General features: G+C 44.5%; 1 protein-coding gene across 2 annotated transcripts in view; it reads left to right on the plus strand.

The window, feature by feature from the left end:
* Window positions 1-1594: 1594 nt before the first annotated feature.
* Window positions 1595-24321, plus strand: part of PHACTR2 (phosphatase and actin regulator 2) — a 109096-nt gene continuing 86369 nt past the window's right edge. The window contains exon 1 of one of the 2 annotated variants that reach the window (XM_026039187.1): window positions 1595-1670. In XM_026039187.1, the coding sequence (XP_025894972.1) occupies window positions 1658-1670 (13 nt within the window). In that variant the 5' untranslated portion in view covers window positions 1595-1657. The remainder of the gene's footprint in view (window positions 1671-24321) is intronic. The other variant, XM_026039188.1, reaches the window with a different exon arrangement.

The raw sequence follows: 24321 nt of genomic DNA on the forward strand, positions 1-24321 counted from the left end.
ATATTCTGTGATTCTGTGATCCAGCAGGTGAATAAGCTGCTTACTGGTCATATTTAACCCCCGGTACTGGTACGGCTGTAGCTATCTATAGCACATACTAATTCAACATGCTTATGATAGCTCCTATTTTTTATAAAGGCTTTTTAAGCCATTTATAAATAGAAGCTTAATATGAAGTGTGACAGATTTCTRATCTTTAGTCTCTCCTTAGCCCTCCAACGTTTCCTTTCTCTAACACAGAATATATCCGGTGTGCCCTAAATACTCTCCATTCTTTCTGATGACTTTAGCTCTCAGCCATTGATTCTCTCACCCCGCTCCTAATCAGTGTAGATAGAGCAGTGCTGCAATTGTCTTTTTATTTAACATTTAAAAAGGACAAATAAGATAAAAGGGGCAGTGAAGGGGTGACGAATGCGAGATGTTTTTTGCTGCTCATATGATGCTCTGGGGCTGGAGGGTACTCCTGTCAGCAAAATATAGACTCAAAAATCTGTGTTTCTTTTCCACTGCAGTAAAGAGGGCTGGAGTAGCTGAGTAAATTATTTATAACCAGGAAAAAATAGCAGGAAAATGTTGTGTGGCATTTATGTGCTGTCAGTTGCAAAGAAATCCGTGGCAGAGTGGGGCTGGAACCTAAATGTCCCAGCTCCCCCCGTGAACTGCTCCTATTCACCTGCTGCTGCTAGAAGAGAGGTTTTTCTCTTCTGTTTTAACATTTATAAGGAAAGAACTCTGGCACAATAAAGAAGGGAAGAATTTAGAATTTCCTTTTATTTTATTTTTGTTTCTTTGTTCTATGAAAAAATGTGAATCAAAGACTTGGGTAGAATTTAAAATTTTAGAAGAAATTTTGTTCATCTCAGCAATTGTCAGTTAGATTTTGTTGAGTGTAATCCTGACACACTCCAGTGTGTTTTTAAAGCCCTTTAGTTACTGTTCACCCTTTCCTTAGCTATAAATGGTGTGATAATGAATGTCTGGAGACAATTAATATGTTGRCATACATTTGCAGATGAGCAAGTCCACTGTGTTTCTTGTAAACCATAGGGGAACATCAGGTAGACGTACATCCTACAGAACTTGTAGGATGTAAAGCACTGTTAAGTCTAATGGCTGCAAATTTTAATCTAACCTAGCAATTTCTCAGGCTTAGATTCCSTCTCATTTTTTCATTTTTCTCCTTAAAACTTTGCTTCTATGTCACTGATATATCATACCCCTTCGCTTTGTCACACATCCCTTTTTTTATTCAGTTTTTTTTCTTCCTGCCCTTTTTTATTCAGATTTTTTTCCTGCCCTTTAAACGTACCATCATCAGTGTTTTATTTTACTTTTCAGCAATGTGTGTTCAATATTATAGGCTCAGAGTTCTTTTGTTTTCTCCCCGAAGAGGTAAAAAAAACCCTGGAGGATTTAAGTATCTACWTGATAGGCTCACACAATCTTAATCAGCCTATAATGGAGCTAATGGCTGTTTGTCATCCTTGGAGATATAAATTTCCTGGTGATGTCTACTGCAGTGAGCGCACGGAGCCTGCTCGCTCTGCCAGCAAGGGCTACTAATCAGGAGGAGGGCAGCGGCTTCGTTAGAGCCACGGAGGCGGCACCGGCTGCTTTTCTGGGGAACTCTGCTCTGGAAAACTGAGCGGGGAAAATGGATAATGCTGGTAAGTGAAATAAAACAGATCTTGGTCCACAGAGGGGCTACGGGGCTTGTTTGTAGGCTGTTTCACTTGCTGCAAGAGATGCGTTTCTTCAGCCTTTGTGCCTTCTTCTCTGTAAACGTCCTTCACTGAGTCAAATTTCTATGTCTAAAATTTGGCACACTTCAGTTTTTAACCCTTTATGGTCTTTTTATTTTTTTTTCATTTTAAGTTTGTGTTTCCTGGAAATGTGAACGTAAGCTGCCGTGAAAGGTCTTTTTCATGTTTTCAATGTTATTTCAGCATCTACACRCAGGAAATGTGGAAGGGAAAATGTATACACTTAGGTAGGAAAAAAAATCTTTCACAGATTGAAATAAGTGTGTACAGGTAGCTAATAAAGCTTAAAAAAGCAGATAATATCTTTATTTTTAAGATGTTTTAAGATCAAATCTTTATTTTTAGAATATTTTTATTTTTATATATACTTTGATCCCTTACATTTAGAGTACAAAATATTGAATATATTTGCACTTTTGATTGTTCCTGTTGATGTTCTAACTTTAAATCATGCATTTTCATGCTAAATAAGGCACTGCATGGTTTCTAAGGATGTGCACACAATACCAACATTGCATATTGATTAAATGGATTATTTTTTCCTTTTGGATTACCTWGTATCACTGATCAGAATAAAGCCAGAGCTTTTTGTGATAGATATTTTGCATGTTGCTTTGACTGCTGTAAAACTTAAACATGTCAGTGTCTCACTGATATGTCAGGAACAGTAAAATACACAGTAGAATACAGAATTTGCAGGGATTTCAGTGCTTTTTAAAATGTGCTTAGATCACCAGGATTRTCTGTTACTGAATTTGAAAGTGATGTTCACCTGTACAGTGTGTGATGAAAATATTCCACAGGACAGGAGATTTCAAATATGATACCAAGAGTGTAGAAGGGATTTTTTTTGAGGGAGAGGGGCAGAAGAGTTTTTATATTGGGGCTTTTTTTAGTGATAGTAAAATTCTTGTTCATGTCTGCTAAGCTGTCCAGGTCAGTCTCATCTCAAGTGTATTGCTGTTGACTTCTCTGATGAACTGATTAGGGTGCCTCATTGCTCTTATTTCTCTAAAGTCCTTGAGTTTTCCCGGGAATTAAAATGTTGATACCCTGGAGGATTATATTGCCAGTACCTGTGAGCTTAAAAATTGCCGTAGACTGAGGATATTGTTCATTTTTGTGAAATATAAGATCAGAAATATTCTTTGCTTTTGGTACTTTGGTTAGCTTTTAAGTAGACTTAACATATAAATGATAGTGACTTATGGTCCCTATTCCATGACGAGGCAGAAATTCCCAGTCAGAGAGAAAGGATTCATTTTTTCCAGTACAGACTGCCTGTAGGCAAGAGATACCGTGACACAGAACTACTAATTCCTCCAGGTTTTTAAACTCTCGAGCAGCAACAATTAATACTTTTGAAGTCTTGACAGAGCTATTACTTTAATCCAGCTAATTCTGTTCTGGAATGAGTCATATTTATTTGTGTGAGTGATATTTATTTTAAAGTCCAGTTTGGGGGGAGTGAGGGCAGAAGCTAGTGTCTGAAAACCATAGAAACAGGTTTTCCTGTAATTATTTTTATTTTATTTATTTATTTATTTATTTATTTTTTGCCTTAGGAAGGTTCTAGTTTTCTAATTATCCAAATAAATAAATAAATAAAATTAGAAGTTAAAATTAGTAAGGCTTTGCTGCTGGCACAACTTTGTCAGCTCCTTTCAAAGCAAGTTATAACGCCAATTCATTCAATAACTCTAGAGGGATTTCTTTCTGTACAGAAAGGGTGATTGGCACTTTGCATTTTATTAAAAAAAAAAAAAAAAGCAAAGTGTACTGTTAAAATTAGTTAAAATAATCCCTTTGGAAGGAAAAATTAAAATCAGTTACTTCCCCCGCACACACACCAGCAAAAACTAATTGAATTGAATATGAGCAAAACAGGAGTGGGCCGCTGTTAGCGGGCCAGGCCGTGCTCTGGGATCCCAATCCTGGCRAGCTTCTGACACGTATGGTATGGATACACTCCCTTCTCCAGGGAGCTTTCCCAAGAGCCTGGCTGCTCCRCGTTCGGAGCATTATGGAGAAAATTTCCCTTTCCAAAGAGCCTGCAGGGAGCTAGGCTGCCAGGCGCAGATCCGCAGGGGTGTTTTGAGGCACCTTCCTTCTATTACAGCACTTGATCCTTAATTGAAATCCAGTGGAGCTGGGCATGAACGTGGCAGTTCTGCGGCTGGGATTTTTTGCGGATGTGGCCCAAGCGCTCGGATTTTACGGGGCTTTGAGTGCCTCTCTGGAAACCTGCTGGGTGCAATCTGGGCACTTCCGACCGTCAGGGTAAAGCAGAGGGGAGCGGGGTATTTGCAGCAATAAATTGGAGCGCCTGATTAATTTGTTCTTTGGTAGTTTGTCAGTTGAAATGCAACATGCAGTTTGTATACAAGCTGGATACCTGCCTAAAGAGATGCTGTTTCTGGCAGTGGGGAGCTGCAGCTGCTCCCTACTCGGTCTCCCTCCGAGTCTCAGCAGCTGCTCGTTTTAGCCGACGAGTGCGAGTGCTAGAAATCACAACCTGGGTCCAGTGTCGGTGGATCGGGCYTTGGTTCCTCAATTCACCCTTCTGGCAGGGAGACTTTCACAGTCTGATCACAGATAATTGTGGGGCAAAACTCCATCCTCTGCTCTCTGCAACATGACTCTGTCTCTGTCAATCATCAGTCATATTCTGTGTCAGCATAAAATATTTTTTTTTGCCCCTACCTGTGTGGGTCTGCTTGTTTGTTTTTAATGGTGCTGCTGACAGGTCAGCTGTGGGCACCCTTTGGTTGTCCCRATCTGTGGTGCTTTCTGCTTTTGATAGTCACAGAATGGTTGAGGCTGGAAGGGACCTGGAGAGATCGTCTAGTCCAACCCCTCTGAATGTTTTCATTAAAAAAAGCCAAAACCCTTTCGTTTAAATATTAGACTGCTTGTACTTTTATTCTATGCCAGTGATAGAGCTCAGTGCCGTTGTTGTGCCGTGTGTCCTTCGGGAAGCCCTTCCAGGGGCGGCATGGAGGTGTCCATGGCGCTGTGTGGGGCCTGCGCGGCCCCYCGGCGAGCAGCAGGCCTGGCCGGCCGCCCTAGCGCGTCCCCGTGCCACCCTCCCCGCACGTGGGGCTGCCGCCCGGCCCGAGGACGGCACCCGTGAGGAGAACACCGCTTAAATCACCACGGAGGGCTGGGAACAGCGCGAGGGAGAAAGGGAACACAAAAGCGGTGTGAAGCCGGCTGCGGCAGGGAGGAAGAAGCTGCGGAAACAGRCCTGCTCCCAAGCGATGTTTTGTTTCCAGATTTCCTGTTGGGACGAGCGGGAGCAGCCTTGTCCCTCCGCCCGGAGCTGTCAGCTGGCCGTGCTGCCCCACGGGCACCCGTGGGTGCCCCTCACGCAGCGCAGCCATGGGCGCGTGGCGCATCCAATACTATTATTAACAAACTGGGAGGCCTTGTTTCATGCTTCCTGGGGATTTATGTGACTTCTTTGCACTTGGAATATCATTCTAGCACTAATGAGCTAGCTGTGGTTAATTGTTACCCTACATTGTGTCGATTCTATAGCTGTGGCTGCAGGCTATGCCTGCCAGTAAATAATCTGTGGTAAAGAAACTCGAAGTTTTTCCTGCTGCATATCCTAGCTCTGAGGAAAGTCTGATATTCCAGCTCCATGTTTGACCAACAGTGGAACTAAAAGCTTATGCATAAAAGAGAGACTGTTTATGCTGAGGTCTGAAATGTTATGGGACAGGTAAATGCCAGGTGTCAGTCTAGTCTTTCTCTTCATGTTATGCGTCGTGTCGCAGGAAGATTGCAAGACACAGGAAGCAGTTTGTTGACTGTAATTCCCTTGCTTTTGAAGTAATCAGACATTTTTATTTTCAGTAAATCAATACGACTTACTTTTGCAACCTTGAAGACTGCTGGGACTTCATTCTGTTTAAGGATTTCATCTTGCAGGCACTTTGTAATCTGCTACCTGAATTTGAGGCAAACAGTGCACATCTTATGAAAATGTAAGCGAGAAATACATTCAGGTAGTTATAGCAGCAAGCTGGGAGTAATCTGGCTTTCTCATCAACCCACTAGTTCATCAAGTTTTAATGTGACCTGGCTTATCTGCATGGAGAATTAGCCTAATTGAAAACCTCACAGTGTGCTGTAAGGGTCCCTCACTGTCTAGGAAGGGCTCTGAAACCCTGAAAGGGCTCCAAGACTTGAGCTTGGCTGAACTGTTCCCGTTGATCTGGAATCCTCCTGAAACAAAATCAGTTGCAATGGAGACGGTGGCAGTCGGGTTTKCTAGCCCTTGAGACACTAGGACAGCTTCAAACTGCAGCAGCAAAACCCAACTCGTGTGTCCTGCCAGAAGCTTGTGTCTATCTGTAGTAGTCCTTCGCTCAAAAAACTTGTGCTTGCATTTGTGTTCCCCTCCTCCTACAAGGAAAAGATGTTTTCAGGAAGGGCAACAGCATCTCCTTTCACTCCATCCATCAAGTTCACTCGCTGTCCTAACAAAATGTGGTTGTCACTGATGCCATGCTGATAATTACAGGATTTATATGCAAGTTTCCCTGGACAATGAAACAGGTGGCAATAAAATGCAAAGCAACAACCCAATCTTCCATGTTACACTGCCTCTATATTTTTGTTTCATACTATTTGCTCTCATGGCCTCAGCTGAAGCAGATACCCTAATGTGTTATAGGTCACTGCCCACTAGGAAATTGCATTTCTTCTTGATGTAATTTTAGAATAATATTCGTGGTGTATGCCCCTTCACCCAGGAGCTGGAACTGTGTGGTTTTGAAGCCAAGATCTTGAAAAATATTTCTGTGAGAATTAAACTTCCTTGCGATCTTTCCAACTGTGTAGATGTTTAACCTGGAACAGTTTACAGGTRCAGTAACACAGTACAGGTACTGTAACAGGTACAGTAACTTGCCCTAGAAGTCAACAAATGCTATGGAGAACTGAAATGTCAGTGTATCTTCTAAGGTAGTGGTGGTCTCACCTCCCTATTTAAAATGATTCTTGGGTTACTTTGTAGCTAGAAATACTGTGGTTGCACTGTGTTGACATAAACTCATGATATTTTAAATATTTATTCCAGTCTCTGCAGTGCTTTTTATAAAGAACTGCTGTCAACTCTGGCTGGTGCAGGGAGATGGTATGATGCAGATTTTATTTTCTAGCAAGTTCTGTCCTTTTTTTTCTGACCAAACTAATAAGCGTCTTGCCATCAGGTGCTGTTTTGGTGCCTTCTATTGTCATCTCTCAGCTGYGTGTTTTTGGGCAAAATGTCCTTAGCCCAGTGCTCAGAGCTCTGAGCTGTTGCTGCCATCTGTTTTGGAGGATCCAGTGTTGTATGTGGAAGCAAAAATCTCCACCTGGCATTCACCAAAAATCCTCAGGTGTTCCTCGCAACCCCCAGCCCTTTGCTGCTATTGGAAGGGTGAGAGCTGGTAGTACAGGTGTCATTGGCTCAAACCCTCCTGAGAAAAGTAGCCTGCACCCCTGGGACTTCTAAAGCCTGAAATTGAGGGGGCTGGGAGTCATCCACAAGGGGAAAAGCAAAGCTGTATAACCAAAGAGCAGGTGGCTGGCAGTAAGGAGCCAGCCTGTAGCTGCTTAATCATCGTCCACTGTGTCTCGCTGGGAACCTTTCAGGATGTTTGATGCTTAATTATGGAGTGACTTGCAGGGACATTGCTTAGGCTCTAAAAGCAGACTGGGTGGAGTTTTACCCAAAAGGCTTTCTTTGGTTCCCTTCTCACTGTTTAACCAKTTTTATATTTTCACATAAAATTTCTACATGACTTTTTTTCCCAGAAGAATTCTGTAATCGGAGAGGTGCAAGGARCTTTGGACTGTCTAGCCGCCTTCTCTCTGCAGACAGGTAAATCCTGAGTAAAGCAGCTGAGTTGTTTCCTACCARCTCCTCCTGGCAGGAGCGGCTTGGCAGCCTCCCGGGGGAGCCTGCAAGGAGGCCCCTGCCGGTGCCCTGCTCGGGATCAGCGTGTAGGACGAGCGGATAACCCGGCTCTGTGCTTCCAAAGCCGAGGGGCAGCGAGTGCCTGTGCACTGCTCAGAGGGATGAGGGATGTCCCATTTGCTGCTGGAGAGGCCGGAATAAAGAAGCAACAAGAAATACTGGAACTCTTTGCAGCCCCTTTCCCTGTCTGCCACCATGGGCTGCCTGTGCTCTGCTGCAGCTACTGGGAGGTAGCAGCTCATGTGGGTTGGAGTCAGGGTAAAAGGTATCGTCTCCAAGCACCTTRTGCAGTCCATGGTAGCACTAGTAAAATTTCTTATAGGGAAGAGAGTGGAAGTATGAATTCCGTCATGAACAATGTTTGCTGTTGGCTGCTTTTGTCCCAAAGGGGACAGCCCCTTGCTGGAAAGTGTGGGACAAGTGTATCCGAGGCACTGGGAATGTAGCAAATTACAGACTTAAGTGCAGAATTAGGTCCATGATCACATCTGATTTTTTAAGAAGGAAAAGGAAAAGCCAAACTGACTGAGGTCAAATATTTGCTTTATTTGTTTAGCACTAATATTCCTGTAATACCACTACCAAAAAATACTGTATTTGTTTATTTCCTGGTTTATTGCATACTAAAGCACCTCTAAGCCTATAGTAAAAAAGGGGGATATTTCATAATCACAGAGGATGCCAACTGCAGAAATACAGTCTTCCTCTAAGACCCGACGTGTGCTAAGAGCGGCCTTGCACAACACCATTCAAACAGATCTGACAGCAGCTGGTGTTTCTGCAGGAAACAGAAATCTTAAGCGATTTGTTCTAGCTCCAGCTCCTGCTGACTCATGAGTCCTTCTGCCTTTCTYGCTGGCACTTGAGTCGCTCCAAAAAGCGAGGGATATTTGGAAACCACGAGGACAGATGCATTGAAAATTCGTCAGTCTCAGCCAGCAAGAAGCTCGTGTTGCTGGAAGGTCAGGGAATGGGCACTGAGGCCACAGCCCAGCAACACTTTGCTTTGCTGAGCCAGGGCCTGACAGTCAAGGGACACTGCTTGCTCACAWGAAAGCCTGCACAGTTCCTCTGTGTGTATTGCCAAAATGTGTTTTAAGTGTCTAGCATGTAGAGCTTACATACTCTGTTTGTAGCTGCACTTGTTATATGTCTTCTCTTTTCTGTTTTTGTTATTTAATATTAATAAAATAACTGACACGATGCATTAGTCTTTCAATTTCAAGTGAAATTTGGCAACTGCTATTGGTGGGATAAGGTTTAATTGTTTTTGGCATTTTAAAAAGAAATGCAAATGACAAAGATATTAAACTGACAAATTACGACGGCTCRCATAATAATTTTTCAATGGATTTTTTCCATGCATTTTTAATATCCAAAGGAGTCAGCCTTAACAGTATCATATTTACAATAAATCCTGATTCTAATGGAGTCATTCTGCTTTGTGAGGCAATACACAATCAGCAGTTTTGAATAACGAATCTGAAAACTGTTTAACATTAATCCTGTGATACAAACTTAGAAATGCCAGACAATTTAAAATTGGGGCCAAGATGCTGCCCTTAAACTGGGATATTAAGAAATAATTAGAGCACAGTAAGGGCACGTTGCCAAACGTAACTTTTAAATTCCCTAGTTTATATCACTTAGCTCTGCCTTCTGTAAGGCATAAACATGCGTTTTCTACACAAGAGTGTAAAGGTTTGCATGGTGCCTGCAAGAGATAAAAAGAGCAGTTTATTTGGGGATTTATGCCTTGCAGAGGAATAAAGCAGTATGGAATTTAGGAGAAAGACTGATTTGGGAGTTAAAACATTAGGACTGGGAATTAGACACAATGTCTRACATGTCTCTGTAGTGTCCAGTGCAGGACGCACCTCCTCTAGTTCCAGCTTGACTATTTTTGCACGTTCATCAGCAGAGACAGCCCTTCCTAGCCCAGTCCTGCAAGGCTCTAGATGTGCCATCCAAGCTCATGAATCACTCATCTCTTACTGAGAAAGTGTGCAAGGGTAATTTGGTAATTTACATGGTTAAGTTGTCTTTTATTTATCACATAAGAATCATACTTCCTAACCTAAGTGGGAGGTTCTGAGGTTAATTTTGAAGAAGCCTTCCAGTGCAGATTTTGAGGTACTTCAAGGTGAGTGACTTACCTTGCAACATCAGCACCATCTGAGCATGATGCACATTATTTTACTGCCCTATGGTTCATAAGATTGTAGCACACTGTAAAGTTCATTTTTTGAGCTCTGGATGTTGTTTTTTCAACATACATATTACAGGAGATAAAAGAGTTGTACAGATAACTCTTTGCGTTCACAAAAATATGTCACTTTTGTGAAATTTAAAGTTTCTGTAAATGTCATGTATATTCTTTAATACTGTAATTCAGGAAACTTGGCTGCAAAGTAGAGTGGGCAGGCATAATATTAGCAAAGTAAACAGACTGCACAGCACCTTTTCAAGTCCAATTTTATAACACTCAATGCAAAAGAACAGCCAGTGTTCTTTTCCATCCTCTCATCCGCAAGATGTACACTTTGCCAGGGAGCAAAATGAAGGAGGGTGGTGGGATCTTCCCCTGTCGGATGTTAGCCTCTGTCTGTCTGCCCGCTGCAGCAGAGGGGCGAATGCTAACGATACACATACCGAGTGAGCAGGCAGTTTGTAAGGCTGCTTTGCAAAAGCAGTTTTCCAAATCGTAGTGGTTTTCTCTCCCATTAGTAATGCCCTGCATGCATCCATAAAATCTGCTTCTCTCTGCAGTCCTGTTGCCTCTTGGGACTGAGAAATACATAGTTAAGCATTGACTTCATGGCATAATGGCTTGATGGCAAATCGAGCTTTTGCCATCTACTAGGGAAGAGGGTTCCCTAGTGGGAACCTCCTCCAGATGCAGATGGGCTGTGTCGCTGTTTTGGAGGACGGCCCTAGGGGTGAACATCTGGGGAAGGCAGAAGTTAGCACCATTCCCATGGTCAGTGTTTATCCCCATTTGGTGGCACCTCTGCTGCTTGTCTAGGATCTCCTTTTACATTATTTTGCCTTTAGGTTTTTTCCCAGCCCAACAAATGGTGTCTCAAGAAGCAGATCAGATCCTACTCTCCATCTGCTAATGCAAAATGAGGTTGCCGCTGCTGCAAAAGGCAAATGATACGTGCTCAACTGAAAGAGCAGCAAAATAAAACTTCTCAGGACCATTGCGGGCAGACCCGTGTGAGCTCAGAGTCTCACTTGTTCTCACCCCATGGCAGACCATGTTTGCCTTTTGCTCTTTTTATAGCATTTGAGGAAGAATGCAAGGGCCCACAGGATGCAAAAAGGAGGTTGGGAAGGACCTACACAGCTGAACAGCTCTAGCTCTTGCTGTGTTGGATGGGCCCCACTGACTCCTGTGGTTACCTCCAYTTTCATGTTCTTCTAGTAGTGGTCTGCAAGCTCAGGGTGAACCTGCATCACGGAGGGGTTTGTTTTTTGTTTTGTTTTGGTATGTTTGTTGGTGTTATTGTTTGTTTCTTTAATTGCAGRCATTTCCCATGATTTTGCAGATAGTTTTTTGCAGAGCAATTTGGTGTGCTGAACTTCTGGCCTTTCCATGGCTTTACCAAGCAGTGTGTGCTAGGGCTGCAGTTTGGCAGTGGGTGTTTTGACAGCAAGCCGCAGTGCTCAGATCCAGYGCTTGCCTGTGTGCGGTCTTTCGAGCTGCTTCCATTACGAGTCATCGCTGGCCTCTCACACTACTTGGAGGAGRGACTGGGTGAAATCTTAACACCAAACTGATTAGTAGCAATGCAGAATAAACAACATCATTGATAAAAGAGTACTTAGCTGTTTCAAACTGGGTTTCTTTTCAGCTGAGGGGAAAAGAGATGAGAGTTTTCATAGGCCTCATGTTTTCCCCTTACAGTAGATTACTGCTTCAGCAACTCAACRCCTTCTTTCTCATACCAAATTCTTGCAGTGCTGTATTCCAGTGAAGAGGTGGCTACACTGCTTTAATGTGTAAGATACTAGAATGAGGGCTGGTCAGAAAACAAGTTTTATTTTCATCAAATTTAAAAAGAAAAAAATAGAAAAGAATTAAAGAATTGGAAGAGACCTGCCAGTCAGGGATGTTGATTTTGTTGCTGCAGACCTCTGTGTCAGTAAAGTGCTTCGTTAGCCCATAGAGCTACATCTTCAAGGGGGCCGCCTTGCTGCTCTGGCCAGCCAGCTAATGGCTGCTCAGGCACTCACTGCTCCCATGGCTAGAAACTTGATTTACAGGCTACACAGTGGTGCTTTCATGAACAGCTCTTTCCTCATCTGGTGCTAAACTTCTCCTCCCTCCAAATGTACTGCAGTTATATCCCTTCTCAGCCACTTAAGTAGGTGAAACAAATCAGGTTCTTTTCAGTCTTCTTAGAAAAATGTCACCTCTCTACCTCCCTGACCACATTGGATAGGCCCTAGCACTCAGGAATTGAAAACTGTTGTAACACATCTATTTAGTGATATATGAAGAACTTTCCATAACTGAGAAATAGCTCCTAAATTGTCTTAGATCTTGCTGTGAGCAAAATGAATCTTTTTGCTGTGAACAAAAAGATGAGCAGTTCAAGATTTTACTGCCTTTAGAAAGCATTTTTTTCTCCCTTTCTAGCAAACATTACATTAATCTCCCTTTCTAGCAAACATTACATTACATTACATTACATTTCACATTTTTTTTCTCCCTTTCTAGCAAACATTACATTAAATCAAATTCTGTGACCTGTTCATTTGTAGAGCAGGCTGTTTCTTAGTAATATTTATGGACGCGTCACATTCTTTATGCAGTCTTTATCCACGAGCTACTGCAAACACATGGGGGCAAAAATTGTTTCCCAGTCCAAACAGTGCCCCTTAAGTTGRTCACTGTGGTGATATTTAGACATGGCACAGGGTGGGAGGTGAGGGTGAGGCCTCCGCTTAGGGCCGCCGCTGGAGGCCGACAAGGGGCCTACGGAGCAGGGGTCTGCACAGACCTTTCCTCTCTGTGCAGGAGGAAGGGAGCAGGGCAGGGAGGTCACAGCTTGTAACAACAGGACGTTTWGGTGTGTGGAGGGCCCCATCTCAGGTTTTGTCCTGGGCCTAGGAAGGCTCTGGTGACTTGTTGTAAGGAGGCAGCAAGCAGGCTGGGGTTGGAAGGAGGGCTCTGAGGGCAGATCGTGCAAGGAGGGACTTAGTGTGCCYCCAGTTCCCCACAGCAGCCGATGGGAAGCTCTGAATAAGCAGTAGGGAGTTGRCCCCGGAGCGGCCGAGCACTCCGTGACCTGGGGATGGAGCTGGAGGGGCTTTGGGGCCTCTGGCCGTGGGCTCAGGGTCGCTCCGTTTACGAGGATAGCCATGCAGTGCAAACCTTTTCTCTCCTCGTGAGAGCTGCCTGCTCTTTAAGAAATGATTATGAGTCTGTGTTATAACAGTTTTTCGAAGGAGTAAGCGAGGTACACTGGTGATCATCAGATGGTGAGTCTGACTTCATTCCAAAGCTCCAAAGCAAAAATATGGAACAGATGACACAGGGAGTGAGCCAGAAAGAATGAAGAGATTGAATACCAATAATTCCAATTAACATAGGTGGGAGGAAAACAGGTTTGAGGAAATTATTTCATATATGTTTCTCATTGCAGTAGATGTATGGCTTGGTTCTGCTATGTAGACCCTAGAATGATGCAAAATTAGAACTGAATCGTTTATCAAATACCTAAATGCTTCATAATATAAGTGTCTTGGCTATCATWGCTACCCATCTGATGTGATTCAGGGGGCAGCACCCAAGAACTGGATCTTTGTTCCATACTGTGTATTGCTGCTAGTGACTAGAAATAAAATACCTAACTMTTTTTGGGTGGCAAAGCAATGCATTCAACATGAACAAATGAAAGGCGGGGAATCAGGGGAAAATTAATTAGGTCCTAATTAGAGAATGGGAGGCTCTGTGTTGAGAAGTGGTGATTTTTGAAAGACACTTGGATAATAATAGCATTATTAAGGTGGGAGCTTGTGTTCAGCTGGTTTGCTACACTCCAGAGCACTAATATACTCCATAAATGTATCTGCAATATTGAAGATAGTATCTCAGTCTGGTTGGAGCGCTGGYGTAGCTGCTCCTGGAGTGTTAGGTCATCTGTGGTGCTCCACTTCTTTTTGGAAAATCACAAGAAAATAATTAAAATTGAGAGAGTGTTCAGGGAAGAGGCTTGTAACTTAGCAACTTGTGTCATTGTAAAAGACTGACCAAGGCAAATTTCTTCTCGTTATGAATCTTTGCTGCCCCTCACCCTGAAATCTCTCTGCACCTCTCTACCTATAATGATTCTGTGGGAAAAAAAAGTGTCTTAATAACATTTCTATCTGGAAAATATCAAGCTGAGCCTCCTCATTTATGACTAAATATCACTAAGATCCATTTGTAGATGTACCTTTTTGGGAACTTTTATATATATATTTGTGTAAATRCTGAGCATGAGAGGATTCTGAATATATGCCAAATTACAAAAAGTGAAAAAACCTCTTGCCTACCAGCAAGGAGAAGCATGTTGCACAAGTTAAAGCAGATGGACTGCTAAAAAGGCTGGAAGTCAGAGGTCACAGGTATTAGAAAGCCTCTAGCAGGATGTTTCACATAACCAGAGCTCTAAATTCTTTCTTCCAGTTATAATAAAGCCTCTATTTACAGCGGAATCTGCCTTCCTTACCGTCTGTTGGACACTGCAGCGTGGTGACGCTCATTCATCCAAGTCTTGGCTACCTCCTCAGCATGAGAGAAGCTTGTTGAAGTAAGGCCCATCAGGCTGTTTTTAAGTGCACGTGTAGTTAAATGAAAGATTCTTGTCTCTTTTTCATCATTGCTGAGTCGGTGTGAGCCGGGGTTTAAGTATGATACAGTAACTCATGCTTCCTTCACGACAGGAGGGGTAACAAGAGGCCCCGCTTGGCTCGCAGGGAAAAGCCAGGACCAGTTAAATCATTTATATCTCCACTGGCGCGGATAGAGGGCAGGTTTTGGCGTCTCTCCAGCGTTTCTGAGATTGGGCAGCACCCTCATTTCTCAATGTAGCTGTCAGCCTGGCATYGCAGCTGGAACTCAGACCACGCAGTGGTTGAAGATCACTTTGGTGGCTTGCCTGTTCAGCCGTGTTCGCTGGCTCAAGCTRGTTGTGAAAGAGGCCAGTTACTGGTGCTGCTCTCCATATGGCAGGATGCCGCTTTCCAGCAGTATCTCGTATTTTAGGCAGATGTATTTTTTCCTCTTCACTCTGACTACAGATACYTGCTTTACATTTCATTACTCCAAAGAAAAGCAAGAGGAGCTGGACTGAAGTCCTGCCCTTCCTCAAATTTGTGATGACTTTCTTCGTACCTTTGTTTCTTGATGAATCCCAAATCCTTTGGCAGCCTGTGCCAGGCGAGGCATCCTCTGACAGGAAAGTGCTGGAGGCAGCAGAACGGGTTGTGGTGATGGGGCAGCGTGTTGCCAGAACATTCATCTGAGTCTCTGYGTTACCTAAAATAATGAGCTATTCAGTAGGCCCTAACCAGTCTGTGTATAATCACACAGCCTATGGTTAGGGCACTTACCTGCCCAGGGTGATGCTGAAGCTTTTTTTGGAGAGGAAGACMAGAACTCTACCCATGCCACTGGGCTATACAGAGCAGTGCTTATGTGGATTTATTCTCTGTCTAAAGAGCCCCAGTGTCCCCCAGCCCCAGTCAGAAGGAGAAAGGAGCCCCTTCCTTGGATGTTTGTGCTGTTGTTGGTTTGGCCATTGAGAGGCAGGAGGAGCAGGAGTTAAATCCTTCAGGTAGAAAGGGCAATGTGTCGAGACTCCCTAAACTGTCCAGCATTCTGCCAAAGCTCCTGTGTGGGTGGAGAAAAAGGATTCCTCATGACTTAATCCATGTTTTGTATGGGATCTGAGCTGGAGAAGGAGCCCTGTGGATGTGGCAGGGGACAGAGGTGGTGGAGCAGCTCGACTCGCACACGGCATCTGTAACAAGAAGGGCTATGGTGCGGCCCCTTGTGCCTCTGCACCAAGTTGTCTAGGCCCTTGAGAATGAAGACCTCTGTGTAAGAGAACAAGCCTCATTATCCATAGGCATTTCTTCCCAAACATGCATTCTTCTGACAGCCTGATGTCATGTGAACACATGCTGCTCAAAAAGCAGTATCTTCAAGCCACTACTTTTGCCTCTCTTTTAAAGGGAATGGGCACTATTTGTCTAACAGGGCATGAAGGTTAGCAGAGCACTGCTGCACAAGTTTGGATACCAAGGGTGTAAACTGCAACGCACAAGGAACTCTGGTGCCTCTGTGTTTAGGCAGCAATGAAGGAAGGGTTGAGGACCCTGGATCTGAGTTTTCGTGGATCTCACTCTATTCCTGTCAAAGGGAAATAATAATTTTCTCACATGGCTGTCCTGTTCCTCCCCTTCTTCGCCCAGATGATGCCTCAGGGGATCTGTTTGCTGGCTACTGTGAGGTGCTCGAGCAGCACCAGGACGGGGAGCCCTATATCTGCTTCGTGCTTGTGGCTAGGGAGCCCCCGCCGCTCACTGGGTGCAGTTGCACGGGGTATCCAGTGCTGCCAACCTTGTTCTCTTCTGGCCCACAACATGTCACACCGCAAATGTAACACAAATAGCCCGTCAGTTGCTGCGTACGGCGTGTGCCTTCCTCAGAGCAAAGGCGACAGGAGCGAAGGGGCCAGGACCAAGAGGAGCGGAGGGCTCAGGACCAAGCGCGGGCTCTTGCTCCGGCCTCTTGCCGCAGTCGGGGTCGGCGCCGCGTCGTCGCGCCGCTTCCTGYGGCTTTTGCTGACGACTGGGAGTGGGGAAGCAGGGAAACGTGTCCAGGTTTGTGAGGCTGAATTTGAACGTAATAAAATGTGTCAGCTCTTTTAGGGCCGAAGAAGATGGCAAGAGAAGGCAAATTGGATAAAATAGGGCCTGTGTAAATTTGCTGTAACTCTCAGAGCTTGAGAAGTTCATGGAGGAAATAGGCTTTATGCAGAAGAACCGAAAATACTTTATTTTCTTTCATCTCTTCTSTTTTAGTATTTGGCAATTACATACATTAAATTCTCCTCTGCAAGGACATAATCTAACAATGTTAGCAGAGCTCTCATAAAGGCTGGGTTTAAAGCAAGGGACAGGATTTTTCTGTGTGTGTGCTCCACATGTACAAGATGTATGTATTTTCTAAGCATCACTGTTTAGGAGCACAATATTTAAAAAAAGTAAAACTTACAGCCGCAGAATGCTTGAGCCTGCCTTTCTGTGTGGAAGGTTTGGCAGAACGTTTCTGATGGCAGCACATCTGTCTAGAAAGTGCCCTACAKGGTGGAATCCCGCGGGCTGTTCTTGGCGGCCAGGAACGCTTGGAGCTGCAGGGAAGGGAAGGGGGGAGCCCTGAGGGCAGTGGGGGAGCCCCGAGGGGGCCGCTGGCCCGGGACACCCGAGAGCGGGAGCGACGCGAGCGCGTGTGCGCACAAGGAAGCACCACACAAGGGTCTCGCGGGGAAGCGGCCACTGGAGCTCGCTCGGGCGGCGCCGCTGCTCGCGTTGAGACGCGCTGCAGGGAGGCACGGCGCCGGCACGTTTGTCATGTGTTCGATGTAAAACTGACTTCACTGAAATACAGCCWTGTGGCTGAAATGGAGTAGTACCAAAGGGTGATTTAGCTTGCTTCAGCTGTGTTTTTAATGGCTGTCAGCATCTCGGGAAAATCAGATCTTGGAGTAAAAAATATCCCGGGTTAGGCATGATGCGTGCCCCCACGGGCAGTATTCCCAAGTGCAGCTTTCCTTCCTGCAGTTCTGTAACTCCCAGTTAGTAGCAGGATAAGGACACGTGCACTTGGCTGTTCTGTACACAGAGYGGTCCCGTACAGCCCTCGCGCTGAGCATTTTCCCTTGTCCCGTTGATTTACACAGCTTTTAGTAAGCATCAACCTGAGAGGTGCTAAATATCAYGGCACTTGGAAGGGTTTGTAGTCAGAATAGCCCTTGCGGCCAGACTAATGATGGTCAGTGTAAAGCTTACCAGACAAACAAGCCTAAAATAACTTTATAAAAGGGTATGGTGTTTTCCCTTAATAAGGTGTTGCAGTCCATTAGTTAACCAGTGAACTAGAGAACTTATACAAACAAAAAGTCTTTTACATGAACCCTGGATCCAGATGTCTTGTATTAGCTTAGTTAACTTCATGGAGAAAACTATTTATAAAATCAGAGAATATTTACTGTATGATAAGGAAATGCCACATTCACATAATCTGCCCCCTTCATAATTTTTCACCTAATAGTTTAATATCAGCATATGTTAGAATTTGCATATTTAATTTTCCATTAGGCTGGTAGCTGTAATTCTCTGATGTGTTTTCCTTTCTATACCTTTTTCATTGCATAGATTTGAACTTCCTCAAGTCCATCTGCTGGAAGAGACTTCTGTAAAGCTCAGGCATCTAAAAATTCTGTACAATTAACAGGACCAGTTGTGCATCCAGGATTTTTTTTTTTTGTCCAAGAGTGATTTTATTGGACCTCTTTCTAAAAGCCAGTGTTTAGCTTACGTATCCATGGATGTACTCAAGTGTCAATATATCTACTTAACAAACAAGTGTGCCTAAATACATTTGTCCCTTGCAAATAGACAGGACGTGTCTGGTGAGGACAGTGTTGAGCACAGGTAGGTCCCTGTACCTGATGGTGCTGGTGAGATCAGACTGCAGACGGTTCAGTGCAGATATGAACAGGCTGTGGCTGGAACTGGTCTAGGCATCCACAYGTAACACTCCGTGCTGGCATTTTTGGCTTGTGTGGAATTCAGCCCCATGAAATGAAGATGGCCAAGTGTCATTGTAAGGGCTGAATGTGGCTCTGTTTAGCCTCTTAACCAAAAGAGTGTCTTTCTTCAGGGCTGCTTTAGAAAGGRACAAGTATTTACTTTCTACCCATTAAAGAAAAGCCCTTCCTGTGCTTTCCTTAAATGCTAATACTGCATACTGCACTCCTATTTATTTTCAGTGTGTCAGGATAATGGGGATGGAAAACACAGTACACACTTCGCGGCTGCATAAATAAGTTGTAAAACATTCTGAAATATTTGRCTGGTCTCCAGCAGTAGATCATTAAATAAGAGGAATAAACAAAGAAGGGACCATCAACCTGACCTGCGTATAATGCACTTAGTGACTGTCAGCWACGTTCATAAATTTACAGGCACTGGGTTTCATCACCATGTGTGAATCAAGGTCAAGTTCCATATTTACTGTGCAGTTCATGAGAAAATGAAGACTCTGACATCCTGCATTGTATTTTAGGAGTTTCAGTGAGTGTGTGCTTGGGAAGCCCCCTCCTCRGTGCAACTCATGGTTAGTGGCTAAACTTTTATATAGGCTTTTATATACTACTGAGGTATAAAACAACTGTTCATTGTGCTGCRTAGCTAGCAGATGCAAGGACTTCCCTTGCTTTTCTAGAAAGAGTGACTTTTAAAAAGAGAAATGGAGTGGATTTGGGTGTTTTATTTAAGTTTTTCCTGCCTTTTTTTTTATTTTTACAGTCAAAATGACCTGTCAAATACGAAGGCCAACATCTCAGCACAGGAAAGCCCTATACTACATAGCACGATTCTCTCTGTTACCTTACAGACGAGGAGTGTGGGGCGCCGTGCGGGACCGGCTCTTGTGCAGCCCACCCCRCAGGCGAGAGGGCACCTGGAGCAGGGCCTTGGACCAGGTGGTCTCTAGGGGTCCCTTCCAACCCCAGCCGTCCTGTGCGGTCCGCATYGCAGCCCATGGGCTGCAGGGCTGGGGCTGGACGGGGCCTCCGGGCAGGCCCCCTTTTTGAGGATGTTTTTTTGCTTCCCTTGGGAATGAGTCTTGTTCCTTTTTTCCATACGCAAATAAACACAGTAAAATCCAGTCGTTTTTCTCCCAGTCAATAACAAAACAGCAAAGATCTTGCTATCTCCCACATCAGCTTTGTGCAGGAATGTAATTGAGAGAGCCACAGAACCATGCAGTATCTGAAGTGCTGGTTTTTGACAATGGATTTTCCACGCCTACGCGTTACCTCTCTGGGCATTTTTGTGAAGGCTTCGTCAGTGCTACTTAATCGGATGGCAACTGAGAACAATAATACTACATTTACATTAGCTCTAAAAGTCGCAGTGTTTTTCTCCTTGYAGCACATGTGACTATAATGCAATTTGCTGATTTTTACTAACTAAAGGGGGTGTGATCTGCCATATTAAATAGGCAGTTAGGAAAAAAATGTAATATTAATGTTTTGTCTTGGTAAAGGTGCTTTTCATAAGAGCCATAYGTCATCCTACATTAGTTCAGATTTTTTTTTTTTTAGCTTTTTTTATGTGTGGTATTTGTAACTGAAAGAATCTGAGCTAAATATGAGCCTAAAATACCTGGCTGAGTGTGGTCCCCAAGCCAACAGCACAAGCGAATGACGCAGGACAATTTAAAGAGGCAAAATCAAACACTGCACTTTACGCTTGATTTAAACAATTTTGATGTACAGACCAAATGCCTGGTGTTTGGGAGGAGCTCTTGGCAAACCTGGCCAGGCTTTCTAACTCATTAGGAACCTCTTCTCGAGGACATAGCAGCAGGTTTCTAGTTGAGGAGTCATCTACATCACATGTGAAAGGGTACAAAACCTGAGCCTCTATCCCCTCTCAGTCCACATGAACACGGAGGTTCAGTAGTATGGATGTTAAATAGGAATGACAAATATCCCAAAGAGGGAGAAAAGAGAAAGAAAACATCCTTTAGAAAAGAATGTTAAAGTAAACTAACTAGGGAGAAAAATATGTTCAATGAGGAGAACTGCTGCTATAAAAAGTCCTGCAGGACAGAGGCTGGTTCTCGAGATGAAGGGCTTCCAAAACCCTCCACCCAGTGGCTGGGGAGGGACTGAGATAACTGGTGCATAYGTAAGAACAACATTTGATCAACTTCAATCCTTAAACCAGTTAGACCTCTCCAACATGACATCTATGCRCAGAGCTGCTGCTRCTGCTGCTGCTGTGGCCAAATGTGGTGCAGGGCGCTGCCCGAGCCCCTGCTCCAAAGGGTCTGAGCCCCCACTCCACGGGCTCTGAGCCCCCGCTCCAAGGTCTGAGCCCCTGCTCCAAGGGGTCCGAGCCCCTGCTCCAAGGGGTCGCAGACCTGCGGCTGCGGCTGCCGTTGCTCCTTCTCGCTGGAGCGCCCAGCAGTGGTGTGAGCCGAGCGAGACCAAATGTGGCCCGCCCTGCCTCCAGTCACAGGATCGTTACGGTTGGATCACAGGATCGTTATAGTTGGAAAAGCCCTTCCAGATCATCAAGGCCTACTGTAAGTGCTTTGTCCGCCTGCCTGCTGAACCATGTGCCCAGGTGCCTCCTCTCCACGTTTCTTGAACACCGCCAGGGAGGCCGACTCCGCCACTTCCCRGGGCAGCCTGTTCCAAGGCTTCATCATGCTTTCCATGCAGAAATTCTTCCCAGTGCCTAACCCGAACCTCCCCTGGCRCATGTTGAGGCCATAAACAGGATGCTCCGCACTGGCACAGACCGGCATGGCCATGGTGTTCCCTGTGTGGATGCAGCGCTGCCCTCACCAGCCCGGTTCCTTTCCCAATAGTGTGTTTTCCCTAGGGAAACAGGCTCGTGTGACACTGCTTCATGGGCACGTGCCGGCCTCCAAAACCAGCTCGCGGGCACCGTGGTGATTTCTCWGCAAATCTGGCCGAAGGAGAGCTCCTCTGAATTAGTGTTTGTGTCAACCTGCAGCCAGGCAGAGGAGAAGGGCCCTGACAGAGCCAGCGGGAGCAGAAGTCACGTCCCTGTTACGGCTCCAGAGAGCTTCAGTGGCAGCGAGCACCAGTTCTGGGTGCATCTGCGCTCAGTGTCTGTGCTTCATTGCTCAGGAACAGTGAGCCGAAGAGGCAAATCCACAGCCAAATCAGGCTGCGGGAAAGCCGGGGATTCATTTTACACCCCCATTTTGATCACTTCTGCTGGATGGGGGTCCTTCTAATAAATCAGTGAAGATGCAAGCCAAGCACCACAGCTGTAACCGTATAGGGAGGTACAAAAAGAGAGTTTTCCATGTGAGCCACAGGAGAGAGCAGCACAGGGCCAAGCCAACAGTCTTGAAACAGCTGGAATAAGAAAATAGCAGAAATAGTTTGCCAAGAAGTGTGCAGCTGAGCACGAAGCCCTCGCTTTTTTGTAGCCAGTGAGACACCCCGTGAGAAGTGTCAGGGATTTCAGATTTCTTTCTCGGGATATTTTCTGTGTGGCCTGGCCTTTGCTGGCAGGGTGGGTCTGCCTCTTAATGCTCTGAGCTTGCAGCTTTCCTGCTTCCCACCCGCAAYGTCCCCAAACACTCCGGATGAAGAGTGGAAATCCTTCCGTGGGGATAATTATACTTCTGTTGGACCAGTGAGGGGTGCTCAAACACTGTGTTAAAACATGCTCTGTAAGTGTTGCAGATGGAAAATGGATCTTGCTGCAATATTTGCAAAATGGGACCTGTAAGTGAAGCCAAGCAGGAGACCATTCCGGGAGTGCGTAGTGCAGGAATGCACCAAACCAAAGGAAGGGAAAGGAAAGGAGATCACCTCAATGACTGGCCYGTTATTCCATTCCTATGCGGACACTAATGAATTAAGCGTAGAGTGTCCTCCTGTGTAGAGGAAATGGAGCACATATAGGGAAATCTCTAGTTCTCATCTCTGACATATATTCCGAGGTGTGTTTAATGTTGTAGCGTTTCCAGATTCCACTAACATGCTAGGGATTTTGGCATCAAGTCAATGTTTGCATCAGTACCATGTGTCTCTGGGACAGCAAAGTGCTTACTTTAGTGATGGTTATGAAAATAGTTTCCATTATAACTGCTTGTTTTCACATACTTCATATATATATATATATATTTTTTTTTTTTGAAAATCCTCTCTTGAGATGAACATTTCCATTCTATATCTTTGCCAAAAAGGTGATCTTTTTTATCKCATCATAGTATACTTAAAGGCAGGATCTTTAAAACATTTTTGAGCTATGGGAGAGTGGAAAAAATGSTTTTTCCCAGTAGTAGAAAGAAAAGAAAATTGCTATTTTCATCATAGCATTAACAAGGGGGTGAAATTAAACTGAAAACTGAAATTTGATTTTGGTCCAGAGATTCCTGTAGTAAACAGGGAGGGCCAGTGGTCTCTGGCCTCACAGAGAATGGCTTTCATTTAGCAAAGGCAGACATGATTCTGACTTTCAGCATTTATGCAGGCTCTGTTCCAATTTTAAAACTCAGCCACTATTGAAGATAGAGTGTGAAATAGTGGCTTTACAGCTGTCTACTTAAAGAGGAAAGTGTTGGTCTTCTTTGATCTTGTGATCTTCAGAGCTAATTATAGTGGAGCATTACATTTAAATTCATGCTAAAAATGCATTGAGTAAAATTTCATTGCATGGAGAGGAACTAGAGGATCAGTTCAGCCAAGACTTGCAGCTTTTCTAAAGGCAAACCTTTTCTTAATTATYGCTGAAGTCACCCCGAGCAAATGGATGCGTTGAAATTATGGACAGGCTCAACCACTTTGAGTGAAGGCCAAGGTACGTTTCAAGGTACATACACATGATGGGCTCGAGCAACTGGAAAATTTCATTCAGTGTCTGCCAATTTTTTTATTGGTGACTTTTCCCCCCTTTGCATAGTCCAGGAAACAGCTGTTTAAAAATCTGTGCTATGTATGGTTACATTAAAAGAGTTAATAAACAGAAGAGGAGGGACAAGTGCAAGCATCTGACAGTTGTGTCTGTTAGTGGTGCATTTTTACATTGCTTTTTTATTAATATTTTTCCTGATAAGAGCTGTAGTTGATACAGCATTGGTAATCCCTTAACATGTGACATAAAATGACAAGATGTGGTGCACAATGATGGGGCTAATGGCAGTATTGTGACCTTCATATTTGCCTTTTCTGGCAAATTTTGCAAAGTTTAACTAAGCAACCTTAACATTTCATTAGATGTTTTGCTTTTTATCATGCATAACCTGCTCTAAGTGTGTGTATATTTGGCACAGGCACCCAAAATCCTGTGTTTATTTTGCCTTGGTGCCAAAAAGCAGTGATTCATTAGCAAGTGTGGAGCCATAGAGGGAAAACTGCAGCCAGCRGCCGCCACACATGCCCTTGGGAACAGAAAGCTGTGTTTTCTTAAGAAAAATGGTTACTGCAGCTGGGCCAGCATCATGCCTGGTCTCTCTGAAGTGAGAAACCCACCGCTGGCCAGGCCAGAGAGTGGCCGAGCCTTACGCCGAGCCGCAGCAGCCCGCGGGCAGAGTGAATGAAGATGCCCTTAACAGACGAGAGAGAGAAAAAARAAGTGTTAAAGGGGAATCTGTGCAACTGGTGGGAGCCATGAACTGGGGAATTAACGTGCCCTGTGGCTGGCAGTGCCCATAGGGTGAATGTGATCAGAAGTTTAAAGGCCTTGAGAGAAGAGATGGGGGCGCCGGGAGGTGCTTGTTGTGCTGTTGCCTGTAGCAAGTAGTGC

Source organism: Nothoprocta perdicaria, unplaced genomic scaffold, assembly GCF_003342845.1.
Source record: "Nothoprocta perdicaria isolate Ctin4 unplaced genomic scaffold, notPer1 scaffold_221, whole genome shotgun sequence".
NCBI lineage: Eukaryota > Metazoa > Chordata > Aves > Tinamiformes > Tinamidae > Nothoprocta > Nothoprocta perdicaria.